Consider the following 15,537-nt stretch of genomic DNA (forward strand, 5'->3'; position numbering starts at 1 on the left):
AATTACAATAAAAAATAATACAAATAAAAGCAATACAGTATAACAACTGTTGATGTGTGTTAGGTGTTGTAAGAAATCTAGAGATGATTTAAAGTATATGGCAAGATGCACATAGGTTATATGCAAATAGTATACCACTTTGTATCAGGGACATGAGCATCCACAGACCGAGGGTGGGGGTTCTGAAGCAAATGCCCCATGACCACCAAGGGACAAAGGTAATTTTGTTACAGCAGCCCTAGCACAGCAGTGCATCATCATTCTCACTCTCAGCTCAAAGATGTCTTTCTGACGTTAGGGATTAGGGTCGCCTTTATCTACTAACATGCATCAGGTATTTCTCCTCTATGACATCTCCAATACCTGCGATTTCTCATCCAGTATCTGCTTCCTTACTAGCTATGAGGCTTCCTGAGGGCAGGCAGGAGCCAAGTCCCTCTTTCTCCATCACTGCTGTATGTCCACTGACTGGCAGAGGACTTGCCACTTGGATGAAAATTGTGATTAGTAGACAAGATGCTCTGAGGTTGTCCCGTCCGATCCACTTTCATACTGGAATTATATTCTTTGTTGGTTTTCCCAGCAGACTAATTTCACGTCACCTTTTCAAAAAGCACCGAGTGGCTGAGCGTGGTGGCTTGCGCCTGTAATTTTAGCACTTTTTGAGAGGCTGAGGTGAGCCCGAAAGTTCGAGATCAGCCTGGGCAACATGGTGAAACCCCATCTCTACTAAAAATTAAAAAAAAATTAAAAGTAGCCAAGTGTGGTGATGGGTGCCTGTCATCCCAGCTACTCAGGAGGCTGAGGCAGGAGAGTCACTTGAACTGGTGAGGCTGAGGATACAGTGAGCCAAGATCACACCACTGCACTCCAGCCAACAGAGTGAAACTCCATCCTTGGGAGGGGAAAAAAAAAAAGCACCAAGCTTCAGCGTGCCTGGAATAAGAAACAAGCCCGTATGCAAGGAAATGGTTTCAGCCTAAGTGTTGGGACAGTCAAAGATAATAAAATACTTTCTGCTCCCCATGGAGCACACAGTGATAGGGCTGTAATCTGGGGAAGGATGCCAGAGCCGGAAAATGTTGGTGGACGATCAGCAGTATCGGCAGGGATGGCCGTGGTCTAAGGTCACTCACCGCAGTTCAGTTCAAGAAACATCCACTGAACACCTCCCATGGGTCAACACATTTAAAAAACAAAAAATAAAACTTTCTCTTTATATCACACTCAAGCCAGTTATTTGTGGAATTATAAATTGGAGCATTGCCTAGCCTCACCAGGGATATAACTTCACTGTTTGTCAAGACTGTGCGATCCTAATGGTACCTGGCTTTATACAAAGCAGTGTGTCAGATTTTTTTTTAATTAATTGCATTCTTGTCCCTTAGTATACAACATCATGTTAGTTGTATTTTATCTTTATTACCTAATGACCTCCAATTTGGCAGTAGCTTCTTACACTTCTGTTTTCTGATTTCTTATGGGGAGTGTTTTTAAATTAGACACACGTGCAATGGGAAATGTAGGTACAAGAAGGACAGAACCCTATATCTCTTTGGATTACAGACTACTGTCTCAAGGTTATCTGGGTGATAATTTGGGGATGTTATCTTCAGCAGATGCCTATTATTAGCCCAGTGTGGTCCTTTAGAAAGCTGGCCATTGTTAATCAGAACAAAGAATCTTGATGCCACCAGCTGAGTCAGGATTCTCTCCTGTGAAAATGGTATCTCTGTTTTTATTTTCGTATCTCCAAAGTCTCTGTTGCAAATCCTCCATCCCTGAGCAGAACTGGTGGTTGAAAACAGTGATTTTCTGTCTTACTTTTAAGCAGCCAATGCCTTTCTTTTCAAATGATATTTTATTCTTAAAAGCTAAGTGGGATATATCCTGACTAGGCTGCAAACCACAAGACTAAGGATGTTGGATCTGATTTTACGCATGGGGAAAACTCCCCAGGCTTCAGGAGCTGAAATTCAAACTTTATTATGCAGCATAATGAGAGCCATTTTATTTCATTTCAGTGTGGAAAGCCAGGCCAAAATTTCTGATTTTAAAAACAGGAGTGAGGATGGAACAGACCTGTAGTATATCCTTAGTTGAAAACATTGTATCTGTGCTTTCAACCCCCCGCTATAGACATTACATCACCTGGTCCAGGGATGGGGCCAGACTCTGCCCAGAGATCTATGGATGATCCCCCCAGGTCCAACAACTTCCTGGACAGTAAGAAATGACCTTCGCTACCTTGATCCCTAGCCAAGGGAAGGAGCTGGAGTCGCGTACTCTCTTGATGGACAGCACAGTCCTAAAAACATCTCTACTCTCTGCAGGCCGTTGGAGCAGCTGAGCTAGTGCTGTGTTTGCTATAGGGTTATGACCCGAAAGCTCCCGCCTGGATTTGGCAATGGAGCATGTGATGAGCTCCGGAGTTGGTCTTTGCATGTGATTTTTCACCCTGTCCGTTCAATCAGCAAAGTAGAGCAGCCTTGAAATGCTATGAATAAATATTTGAAGTTTCTGGGTTTCTCATAACCCCATTTTTCTTCTAGGGATTAAATGGGAACCAGATGAGAATGGAGTCATTGCCTTTGACTGCAGGAACCGAAAATGGTAGGCAGTGGTCAGACCTCTTCGTTATTTCTCAGAGAGATATCTTGAAGAGAAGTCAGGATTAATTTTTACTTAATTTTTCCCTTGACCTAGGTACATCCAGGCAGCAACTTCTCCGAAAGACGTGGTCATTTTAGTTGACGTCAGTGGCAGCATGAAAGGACTCCGTCTGACTATCGCGAAGCAAACAGTCTCATCCATTTTGGATACACTTGGGGATGATGACTTCTTCAACATAATTGCTGTGAGTGCAGCTGTTTTGTGCCTTCTTTGCACTTGGGTTCATTTGATCTTTTGGCAGTGAGTAGTTAACATTGCTGTGACTGTTAGATCCAGAGCACCTAGATGCCAGAACGTGAGACCTGTTTAGTCTCATGAAAGTTCACAGAGTCATGGACAGTGGAAGGGCTTTTGGAAATGTGGTTGAACACATTGCCTGTCTTAACCTACCACATAGCCACACCATCTGAGAGAATGGCACACCAGATGTATTCCTGAGGAGCTGACATTTTCAGATTCTTGGAAAACAGACTTAGCCAGATTTTCACCAAACCACTAGAATTTCTCACATGGAAATTAACTTCCAGCTAGGTTAGCCTGATGATATTGATGATGATAATAATTAATAATAATAATAATAATGACAATGAAGCAACTAAAATATGGAGAGCGGTTTATGGCTCATAGAACACTTTATTTCAACTTCTGGAAAAAAAAGTGGCATTTATTAAATGCCTGCTTTTAATAAATGCCTTACTCTTCATATTTTTATTATCTTGGTTTTTCACAGCAACTCTAGGAGGTAGGGGGTAGTTTGGGCACATTCTCAAATGAAGGTGCTGAGATTGGAAGAGTGTCAGTAACTTGTCGAGGTCACAAAGCTGACAAGTGGGAGATCAGGGAACCAAGCCTGAGACAGGGCAGTCGTGTAGCCTGGAAATGACCACTTATTCAGGTCTCTGTCTTGTCAATGAAAAGAGTCAAACTCTGCAAAATATTTGAAGAGATTTATTCTGAGCCAAATATGAGTGACCATGACCTGTGACACAGCCCTCAGGAGGTCCTAAGAACATGCACCCAAGGTGGTTGGGCACCTGTTCAGCTTGGTTCACCGGTGCAGCTTGGTTTTCTACATTTTAGGGAGACATGAGACTTAAGTCAAATACATTTAAGAAATACATTGCTTTGGTCCAGAAAGGCAGGACAACTCAAAGCAGGGGCTTCCAGCTTATAGGCAGATTTTAAAAGTTTCTGGTTGACAATTGGTTGAGTTTCTCTAAAGAGCTGAGGTGAATAGAAAGGAATGTCTGGGTTAAGATAAAGGTTAGTGGATGCCCAAGTTCTTATTTGCAGAGGAAGCCTTCACGTCCTAGGCTTCGGAAAGAATAGGTTGCAAAATGTTTCTTATCAGACTTAAAGTCCGTATTGATGTTCATGCCAGAGAAGTGTAAGGAGGCATGTTCACCCCCTGTTTCCCATCACGGTCTGAAACAGTCTCTCGGATTAAATTTTAAAAGAGCCCCTGTCTCCTGTGTAGAGTAGGAAGTCCATTCACATGGGTGGATGGGGGTCTTAGAATTTTATTTTTGGTTTACATTCTCCAGTTCTTTTTCTTCTTCCCACTGATTACTTGGTATGATTTTCATCATGCCCCTTACGTTCCTCCCGCTCTCTTTCCAAAGGCTCGTCACAGTGAGCCTGATTTCTGAGTCTTTGAGCACTTAGCCAAGTGCATATGTGGCGGACACTTGTTCTTTTGCATGAAAATAACACACATCACATCTATTTGGGAGGTGGAGTAGTTGCTGTGGGCAGTGGAGGCAGCATGGTGACGGGGGCAGAGCCTGGGTTTTGGAGTTGGGCTGTTTTGAATCCCATTCACACACATATGCTGTGTGTCTTGGGGCTAATTACTTTAGTCTGGACATCAGCCCTCTCAACTGTGAAGTGGGTGTACTCACCTTGCCCACAGGGTTGCTACAGGGATCATCTGAGTTGATGCACCAGAGTCAAGCTGGTGCACAGGGCTCCTCAGCCGGTGATGGGATACAAAAGAAGAGGGTGCTCCCAGAATGCTTACTGTGGTCTGCATGGCTCCCCTAAACCCCTGAGGAGAGTATATTACCAATGGAGCCTTATGACTGGGCTGCCTTCTGCATGAGCATGAGACCCACTTGTGTTCTGCAGGCAGAGGGCCTGGTCCTCCCTCTAAGTGACATGAAGATGGCCGAGGGGATTGCCTGAACTAGTACCCTGCCTATACAGGCCTCTTCTGATCAGACTCTCAGAACAAAAGCTTCTGATTTTAAGAAATCCTAAAGACGAAAGGGAAAAGAAAGAGAATACTAAATTCCTTGGGAGCAGGGGTTAGTCTTGTTCATTCATGCGTGTATCCCCAGCACCTAGGCAGTGCTTTGCAGATAGCAGGAGTTTAAATATTTGTTGAATGAATAATCACCACAACTGCCTCCCATAGAGTGCTCACTGTGTGCAAGTCCGTTGCTAAGTGTCCTGTGTGGATTATCTCATTGAATCCTCACCCCAGCCCTGTGCCGTGTAGCATGGAGACAGAGGCATGAAGCCACATTGAGTTACACAGCCAGAAAAGGTGGCACGGTAAAGACTCAAACATGGTCCAGCTTCACCTTGCACTGTTTTCTGAGCAGAAGTGAAGAGGATGTAGTTGATCCACTCAGCCATCTTATCATGAAATTATGTGGCCTCGAGGCATAGTTCTTTGGAAGAAGACTTTCAGATAGTTAGAACTTCGGGTTTGCTGCCAAGTTACTCTAGTTGCCAGCCTAGTGGTGAGAATGCAAATGTGGCTTGATCCCCACACATCCTGAAGCATTTACAGATAAGAAGCAGCTAATTTGAGACTATCTTTCTTATTAATCTTTAATTACTCATTACAGAAGAATCAGAAATTCACATAATAAGAAGAGCTAACTAATTACATCCTACATTCCTTATCAGTCAGGATTTATTGTTCTGTTAACAAAACCAATCGATTGAAATAATCTATGTAAGTTCATTAAGATATACAAACAGTGTCGACTCAATAAAGAAGAGAGGGTGATTAAGATAATTAAAAGTAGACATGCCAGTTATTATAGAACAGTTAGGAAAAAAAATTTTTGCCCCAAATTGTCCCTTTATATAAAGAAACCCATTAAAGATCCCATTAACCCTCACTGTACATCTGTTTGTTAATTTTCAGTATAAATAATCAGCTTCAACACTATATACATAATTATTTCAACAACTAGAAAGACACTCTGAACTTCTTTATTTGAAGCCTTTATAGTAAAATCATGAACTTTGTTCCTCTAATGGATAAGAGAATGTATCAGATATGTTAGTGAGTTTATATTAGAAGGCCAAGGTCATAAAAGAACCATTAATTAACAGTAATATTTATAGATTCATTGCTTTCTAATGCAGGCAATATATGTAAAAATTTTAAACAATTCAGTAATGTTCTCATTTCTCTTTCATTTGGCACATATCCTAAATGTTTCTGTGTATGTGAGCACACTGTCTTTTCACAAAAATAGATTCATATTTTACAGAATATTCAGCAGCTCTTCTTTCAATCAAATGTATATGAATAACAGAGCATCCCATCACATTTTTTACTCAGAAGTGCTACAGTGAGGGCAGCGCGTGCAATGCACTGAATGGAATGCATATATTTTTGCAAGGTTGGGTGTGCTTCTATTGAATAAAACCTAGAAGTGAAATTGCTGCACCAACGGATATGCATACAGGCACCTACCAGAATGTCTACCAAGCAGGGCATAATGTTTACATACTTACCAACAGTTTGAGGCTTCTAATTAATAGGAGATTCATAGCTGGCAAATTTTCATTTGCATTCCCTTGAATTGTCTCTCCCAATCCTAAATGTGTTCTGCGAATTTTGCCTTGTTGAATTCTTTTTTTTTTTTTTGCCTCCATCACCGCCTCCTATTTCTGCCCTGACATAATTGCTCTGGTAGTATGGTGTAGGTTTTCCCTCCGTCTGTTTAAAATGGTCACTTGTCTCCTGTGTAAAGGGCGACCCAACTGCAGGTTCTTAAAGTGCAGGGGGATGAGGTATTTGAAACGCCGTCCAGAATGCCCTGTGAATCTGTGTGAGTGTATTGTTATCGTCGGCTGGATTCCATTTACGAAAGAGGACATTATCATTTCACCCTCCATTACATTGTCAGCCTTCCTTTGCTTGCCAGGTAGACGTTTGTGGAGATAGTTCAGTGTTTTAGAGGAAGAGTAAAGAATACAATATTTTCAGTGCTGGAAACCCTCGTGTACTGTAGGTTTTTGTTTGTGCAAATCTAATTCATCATTGCCACTTGATTTTTCAGTGCCATAATGGAGGACGGAGGAAAGAGATTTAAATAGTGGGAAAGACTTCCCTTGGCCACTGCAGTTCATCTTTCGGTTTTGCATGTTTTATTAAGTTCATTGTGAACGGCATGTTTAATATTATACTGAAAAGTTTCTGATCTTGATCTATCCAGAGTATAAACGTAAAAAGATAATGTTAAAACTTGTTTTAGCTTTCATGGGCAAGGTATTGCAAGATCTATCTAAAATGGACAAACTAACTGATTGAATTGTGAAAGAATAGTTGAAATATGAGAGTAATTTTGTGCAGTTGAAGTTAAAATTTTAAGGTCAAACCACTGGTGCATGAAGAGAGATGTCTCTGACAAGAGAAAAGGCATATTTTTCTGATTCACTTTGAAGTCTAACTTCAAGCCATGCATTAAATTAACAATATTATCATAAAAATGAGGGTGCTAATTCTGTCCGATGTTGAAATTTGAAAAATGACTTTACAGAAGCTCAAGCCATGCCTTAAATGAACACAGTATTAACTGGGCAGATTTTGTTAAATCAGTTTAAATGCCTCCTGTAGCCCATATTTGTGCAGACTTAAATTAAGAAGAGCATCATTTGTTAGTTCAAGCAAGAACTTTCTGATGCCCTGGTTTTAATTTGCAGATTTTCTTTAGAACGGTTTCTCCAATGCTTTGTCTGCTGTGGATTTGCTTTTTAAAGTAATCGATTCCGTATTAAAAGTATGAGGATAGTATTTTCTTTCAGTGCTCATTTGTTCTGTACTACTAATTGTGTCCAGTTGTGTTTCATATTACATAAGATGCTTTTGTAATGCAAAAGATCCCTAGGATGGCTTGTGTTGGTGAAAATGTTGTATTTTCATCTGCTTTATTACATAAGCCCTACACATTTTCATTCAAAGGTTATTTAATCAAAAGTGCACCAGTAAAACTATAAAAATATTTAATGGAGTCCCAGCAATTCTGCATCAGTCTCTTGCATTACATGAGCATGGCAGCATTTAATTCTATGGGTTGTTTTTTTTTTGTTTTTTTGTTTTTTTGTTTTTTTTTTTTGCCGAACTTTGGATTCTTTAAAATGTAGCCACTTACTTCCTTTACTTTTTGTTTATTTACCTGTTTTTTGAAAGGGTTAGAGATTCTCATCTTATTTTTTGTTTCTGTGCCAATTTTTTTTTTTTTTTTTTGGCTTTGTTCCTAGTCCTTTCCATCAGGCATTCTTACTTTTCTTATTAAAAGAGTATGTTCATTCCATCTGAACATAAGGTCTCTTTTTCCTTTTGTTTGTTTGTTTTTGAGATGGAGGTCTCATTCAGGTATCATCCAGGCTGGAGTGCAGTGGTGTGATTGCAGCTCACTGCAGCCTTCACCTTCCAGGGTCAAGCAATCCTCCTGACTCAGCCTCCCAAATAGCTCGGACCACAGGCACATGCCACCACGTCCAAAAGGCAAAATCTCTGCAATTTCACCTTTTTGTTTCTTTGTTCTATTGATTCATTCAACAAATAGTACTGAGTGCTCTGCATTAAGCATTGGGGCTGACTTCAGACAAGGTGTCTGCTCTCATAGATTTAGGTTTTCTGTATGTGATCCTTGTGTGGGGGCTACTGGGAAACAGGTGTCACAACCCAGTGTGGCCAGTGCAGTCTTGGAGAGAGAGTAGTTGGGGGACTGGGTGTCTACAGCTGGGGTATATGCCGCCTGGGGCTCTGTGGTGACTTATCAGAAGAAGTAGTGACTGAGTGGACACTTGAAGATAAGTAGGCTAGCCAGACATAGGCAAACGTGGTGGGACAGAGCAGGGAGAAAAGGAGGAAGGAGTCAATAACTGAGAAAGAAAGTGCCATTTGCAGGTGTAAGACCCCACCCCAACCCCCAAGAAGGAGCTCTGGATCACATGGGAGTACAGGTGAATGTGGAGGCGAGTGGATCCGGTGAGCGACGGTGAAATGAATGAGACTGGATGGAGAGAGGCAAGCCAGATCGAACCAGTCTGGTCAGCCAGGTGGAGGAATTGGGACAACCCATGGAGGCAGTGGAGAGACACAAAAATGAGTCTCAGCTTCAGGGCAGGGTGTTGAGATGCTCCCTAAAGCCGCTCCCTGCTTAGGGAGGTTCTTTCCTCATCCTCTTCTCTAGGCGACTGATAACCTTCTGTTAGACCTGAAAGCGAAATTGCTTTCATCTGTCAAGTTCAGTTTCTGACATTAGGTGGATTCCTCACTATTATCCAGAGCCCCAAGTCAGTTGTCCTTGGCTCTCTGGCTTTTGGGCTGTGATTCACCTGAGCCAATGTGTGCTGGAATTCTACACTAATTTGGAAGCTCCTATGAACCTTGGTGAGAGGGTCTAGCCCATTTCCATTGCTTTTAGATCCTTCTGCAAAACATTCTGGCCCTTCATTTAATGAAAGTTGCCTTTCCTATTTTAGATCATCATTAAGATTCTCATTGATCACTTTGCTGTGTCTGTAAAAGGGGAGATATAGGGAATGTGCACAGACACTGGGCAAAAGGAAAGAAGAGGCATGTAATGTGTCCCTTGCCTTCAGAGTGGAGAGTTTGGAGCTTGAATGGAGACAAAGGGACAGTTTCCTCAGCAAGAGTTGTGGGATGTAGTCTAATACCTGAGGAAGATTGTGGGTTTGATCACAGATAAGCACTATTTATCATAAAAAGGAAAGCCAGGGCCAGGTGCAGTGGCTCATGCCTGTAATCCTAGTACTTTGGGAGGCTGAGGCAGGAGGATTGCTTGAGCCCAGGAGTTCGAGACCAGCCTGGGCAACATAGGGAGACCTTCTCTCTGCAAATAATAATAAAAAAAACTAGCTGGATGTGGTGGCATGTGCCTGTGGTCCGAGCTATTTGGGAGGCTGAGTCAGGAGGATTGCTTGACCCTGGGAGGTGGAGGCTGCAGTGAGCTGTGATCACACCACTGCACTCCAGCCTGGGTGATACCTGAATGAGACCCCCATCTCAAAAACAAACAAACAAAAACAAACAAAAGGAAAAAGAGACCTTATGTTCAGATGGAATGAACATACTCTTTTACTAAGAAAAGTAAGAAAAAACAGTTGTCACTCTACAATGATGGTCATGAGCAAACTTAGCCAGTGTTTTATGTCCCCAGCACACAGTAGGTGCTTAGGGTAAATTCAGTGAGCAAATAAAGACATGAAGAGTTCTGTGGCAGATGCCTTCCTACATGGGGATTTTCCAGTAAGCTGGCTGCACCATCTTGGCTCCCTGTCTGCCAAAGACCCCGGTCCCTGGGAGGATTCAGAGGGTGGCTTAGAGTGGGACAGTGTGTGGCCAGACATCATGGGCTTGTCTTGGGTACGTAGACAGTGACATGTGCCTGATGACATGGCATCTTATCCCCAACAAATGCAGATCCCTGCTCTCCAGAGAAGGCCAAGGACACATGTCCCTGTTCCAAAGAGAGGGTCACTTTGCATCACTGACATCACCTTCTTCCTTCATAGCAAGCTCCAGCTCTGGGTGCAGGGTGTTATCTGTTGGCCTTTCCCTCTGTGTAGTACACATCACACTCACACATATATTTTCTTTCTTTTTTGTGCATTTGTGCCTGTGCGCCTAGATGCCTTTCTCATTCTTATGTGCCAGGTTCTGTGTTGACTGTTATTTCATCCTCACAGTGAGCTCATGAGAGAGGTGCAGTTAGAATACCTGTTTCCCCAACACAAAAGCTGAGGCCAAGGTCACCCAGCAAGCGTGTGGCAGGGTCAGGATTTGAACCCAGGCCTGCCTGCCTCAGTTGCTTTAGCTCTACTGTTCTACCCTTGTGAGAATCAGGAAAGGAAAACCAACCAGGAAGGAAGCAGGGAGAAGAAAGCCTACAGCGTCCGAGTCCCTGTGTGCTATGTGGCAGCTTCTAAGCTCTTTGAAGGGTGAAAGCCGTGTGTCCATTTCCTCACCATGTGCTTGGTGGGCTGGACTGGACCCATTTCCAGGGCAGCCTGGGTCCACTCCTCTTTCCCTAAGAGACTCTTCCCATTTCCCAGAAATTTGCAAGAAGGACTAACCACTTGGGCAGGAAGGGGAAAGGTTAAGTACTTCTTTAGGGTTCAATCCTGGTCGTGCAGGGGAGTAAAAGCAAATTGTAGAAGGAAATGGCATCTAACTGGTGATGATGTACATTGTATCCTTTTCTTCCTTAGACTATTGATATCAGATTATTTCATTAGGGATCAAGGAGAGCTATTTATAAGGCTGTTATGTCTTAGGGCAAGAGGTGACCAAATCTTGAGTTGTAAATATATATGGCCCTTCCACATCATCGTTTCACAAAATAGAAATCTAGAGAACATACATAAAAATGCAGAAGCTGAAAGATTTCCAAATAAAGGACTGTGAGGAGTCTGGAAGCAGTTCCGTGTACAGGGCATCCTTGGGGTCCCCCTTGAGAGGAGCTGTTGGGTAGTGAGAGGAGCATGCACAGCTAGCAGGCCTCCTTGGTACAGCTGCCTGGTGTGCAGTTCCCTTACACACATGGCTGAGCCCGGCTCCCTCTGGTGATACAGACCAGATTGCTCGGCATAGCTTTATCCTGATGCAGTCAAGGGAAATTAGTCAACTGCAAGCTTGGATGATGCCACTAACAAGCTGGCTGGGATTCAGAAGAGTAGATTCCTCCACTGAGGCCATAGCACACACAGTGATGGCAAGCATGGTTTTGATTACTGCACATGTACCTCCCCGATGAGGTCAAGAACTCCTTGCTCTTTTTGACTTTTAAATCCCCTCTGGAGCCCCCACAAGTATAGACTTTTATATTAGCAAGGCAGTTTCAGGTCTGTTGCCTCACTCAGTTTCTGCAGGGGCCCCCAGAGGGAGACTAGAAGGTGAATTAGTATCTTCTTATGCATAAGATTCTGGGATCAGAGTGGCTTAGCAACTTCCCCAAGGCCACACAGTGAGTACATGGTAAAGAGACAGGACTTGGACCCAAGTGACCTGACTCCCAGCTCACACTGTACAACCCCAGGAATCAACTTTGAGAGTGTGTATTAGGTAGAATGTCAATGAAGTGATTCAATTTACCTGCAAAATGGAAGAATGAGAGGAAGGAAAACCACAGTGGGAACCTCAGTTAGGAAAGTTTTGGGCTCTAGGTTACAGAACAGGTGAGGAAAGGTTGGTTCAGCATACAAGCATCTGATAATGTCATGTAAGAAACCTGGAGGAGGGTGGCTGCAGCTTTTGCACAGTAGCTCAATGTTATCTTCGGGGGCCCACACTGGCTCCATCTTCCTGCTCTGTCTTCCTTGGGCTTTGCATTCCATTCTTTGTCTTGTAACCTCATAGTTGCAAAATGGCTGCAGCACCTCCACAATAGCATCCCAAGCAGGAAGAAAAGAGTGGGTATAGACGAGTTTTCCCTTAATGGCAGGAAAACATTTCATTGAATCTGCCCATCAAACTTTCCCTTATGTCATGGTCATTTGCCCCTAACTGCAAGGCAGGCTATGAGAGGTTGTGTCCAACAGAGGGGAACTGGATGGCTGTGGCTGGCTAAGATCCTTTGTGGTTCAGGCCTTAGAAAATCAGTGTACTGTCACCCTAAACCAAATGAGTCAGCAAGGGAAGTGAAGGAGAAGGGAATGGCTGTTTTCTCAGCAACTTCCAGGGTCAGTCCAACAGAGATTGAGAGCTCTGGAGGAGTTTTCCTTCATAGCGAACTGTGCAGTTGCTTCTTGGATCCTGAGATGATGTTCTGTTTGTTGACTAAAAGTCATACTTCCATTTCTCAATGGCTAACGTCATAAATATATTTTTTTCTCCATGCCTCGTTAGAGGATATTTAAGCCCTCAAACCATTGGGTATTTTTTCAAATGCTTTTTATATGACTAAAAGCAAAGATGAAAGAGAGGGCACAAGCCTGACTGATGGGGAGATCTGGAGGTTTGAGGGCCGGAGACGATAAGTTGGGGGCATTGAGGTCCTGTTTTCAGTGGCTGTGAGGTCAGATTGCCTGGATTTGAATCTGGACTCCACCACCCCTCACTTACTCTCTGGTGTCTTTGGGCAAGTCGATCATTTTTGCCGTGCCTCAGTTTCCCCACCTGTAAAAGGAGAGTGATTGGAGGTGCTTGCCAAATGATGCTAAGATGACCTGCAGATGAAGTTTTCCTGCTGCCTGGATGCAGTAAGTGCTCAATAACAGTTAATTGCCAAGGTCAGTATGATCACCACTCCTGCTTGCTTAGTGAGGCTCTCTCCATGGGAAACCTGATGCATCCCAGTTGTTCTTGAGCAGCTTTAGGTCTAGCCCCTCTTCGACCTGTCCCTGCAGTGTATCCAGAGGGATTTCTCAAGCTCATCTCTTTATTTCACTCACTCCCTTGCTCACAGCCCTGCATGGTCCTCGCTGATTTTAGTTTTAAAGCGCAAACTCCCTAGGCCAACTTTGCTCAAGAGTTAGCTGGGTCTGGGAGAGATGGTTCTGTTCTCTTCCTTCAGGAGCTCTGGGCCTCTCTGACTGCTAAAGTAGGTATACCATGACACTGTCATCAATCAAATGGTCCTCAAGCACCTACTGTGGGTCCAGCCCTGTGTTTGTTGCAGAAAATACACTGAAGGACCAGGCATGGGCCCTAATGGTGTCATTCCACTTTGTGGTGGGGAATCTGACCAACAGATAATTAGAATTTACAGGGATTATATAGAAGAGGGACCTAACCTGGTGCCTAGCCTGCACCAGAGGCTGCTTCCCAGAGGAGGTGGGAATAATCTGACCCAGGAGTTGAACAGGAGTCAGCCAGAGAGAAGAGGTGCCAGAGTGATAGCTCAAAACAGGGGTCCCAGCATTGGAGGGCCTGAAGGAAAAGAAGAGACATGTCAGAGGACAGCAGGGGAATAATGGCTGGCCAGGACAAGTTTTAGGGGAAGGCTGATGAGTAAAGATGCTAGAGTGTCAGCAGGACCAAGGGTCCAGAGCCTTGCAAAGCCCTGGGAACATTCATCTGCACAGCAATGGGAGCTGTAAATGGGATTGACAGGAGGCAACATGATCAAATGTGTAAGGACCAGCCTCCCTGTAGGGCAGAGAAACAGGCTTGCTGAGAGAAATTAAGATGAGACTACTCACATTTTTGCTACCTGGTTGTGAGCTTTGGGCAAAAAAAAGTGGGGAGGTCCTATTCTGGATATTCTGGGATTGAAGTGATGGGAGTGCTGGTGTTGGCAATGTATGGGAAATTGTGCATGGACAGTGCCCTGATCCGCACCCACATACCCTTGCAGAGTGACCAGGGAACATCAAGGCTTATTCTGTCCCCACTCATGTGTAAGCCACACATGTGTCCGTTGGTTCCATGAACCCAAAGACAGTAGCTGGAGCTGTATCCACGCAACTCTGGGATGCTCTTCAGCTCCCACCAGGACCATGGGCTGTTAGCCATGCTCAGGGAACTGCCAGTGTTTGGAGGCAACCCCAAAGAATGGTCAGTAAACAGGTGCACCCTGAACCCTGCCATCTACCAGCATGTGCTCTAGAAGTTTCTCCTTCAAACAAGAAAAGAATAAAGTCTGTCTGTAGCACATAATCATAGTTGTCTAGAGGAAAACCCATGAGAGAGTTCACCTTATGTGAATAAATATAGCCTGTGATTGTGCCGCTTTTTTGGGTGCGTATCTCCTTAAATTATTAAGAAATACCCTGCAATTCTTAATTAAGTGTTCCTTCTTGACTCTTTTCCTTTGCAGTATAATGAGGAGCTTCACTATGTGGAACCTTGCCTGAATGGAACTTTGGTGCAAGCCGACAGGACAAACAAAGAGGTAGGGGCAGCTGCGGGGAGCATTCCAGTCATGGTACACCCCTGACTCCCTCATAGTGATTGTTTTACAATAAATCTGTCTTAATCAAATGCACTGCCTTTTCATTGAGGCCCTTGCAGCCCCCATGTGTAGAATATTTATTAAGAGGGACAAAGAAAATCATGGCACTAAAATAATTACATTGAATTCAGAGGCTTACTAGTTCTGAAACAATTGCATCCACTTTTTGTCCTTGTACTCTAATAAACACAATGCTATGGTGTGCTTGATGCTTACTTTGACACTCTTAAAAGAATATGGCTCTTGATGAGATTTCAAAGACAATGGAACCCACTTGTTATTTCCCTTGTCCTTCTCACAGTTGGTTAAATGGTCATTGGGATAACTGTTGGGGTAACTTGCCTGCTATTAAAGGTAAGCCTTACAAGGATAGGAATGCCATCTGCTCCCTACTGTATCCTCAATGTGCTGAGCATTTCCTGTTCCATCAATATTGTGGAACAAAAGGAAGATATGTTAAAGGAGAATCTTACACAGTGGGATAGAGGTTTTCTCCTCCAGTTTTGGAGTATCCTAGGAAAATTTATAAAGTAGATTTCTGTAAAATAAATCCTGTTTCCCTTTAGCTACCTTTAAATTTGTCGGTACAGCTACAGCAACCACCACTATACCACCACTGCAGGGCCAGTTGAAAATTTCACTTGAAGGTATAGCTGTGGCTGCAGCCATGTCACAGCTTCTGGGACTCACAGCT

General features: G+C 43.4%; 1 protein-coding gene across 2 annotated transcripts in view; it reads left to right on the forward strand.

The window, feature by feature from the left end:
* Nucleotides 1-15,537, forward strand: part of CACNA2D3 (calcium voltage-gated channel auxiliary subunit alpha2delta 3) — a 967,057-nt gene that overhangs the window by 457,313 nt on the left and 494,207 nt on the right. For both annotated transcript variants that reach the window (XM_033210152.1, XM_033210151.1), the window contains exons 7-9: nt 2,553-2,613; nt 2,707-2,857; nt 14,709-14,783. In XM_033210152.1, the coding sequence (XP_033066043.1) occupies nt 2,553-2,613; nt 2,707-2,857; nt 14,709-14,783 (287 nt within the window). The remainder of the gene's footprint in view (nt 1-2,552; nt 2,614-2,706; nt 2,858-14,708; nt 14,784-15,537) is intronic.

The sequence above is a fragment of the Trachypithecus francoisi genome, unplaced genomic scaffold, assembly GCF_009764315.1.
Source record: "Trachypithecus francoisi isolate TF-2019V2 unplaced genomic scaffold, Tfra_2.0 Lachesis_group0, whole genome shotgun sequence".
Taxonomy (NCBI): Eukaryota; Metazoa; Chordata; class Mammalia; order Primates; family Cercopithecidae; genus Trachypithecus; species Trachypithecus francoisi.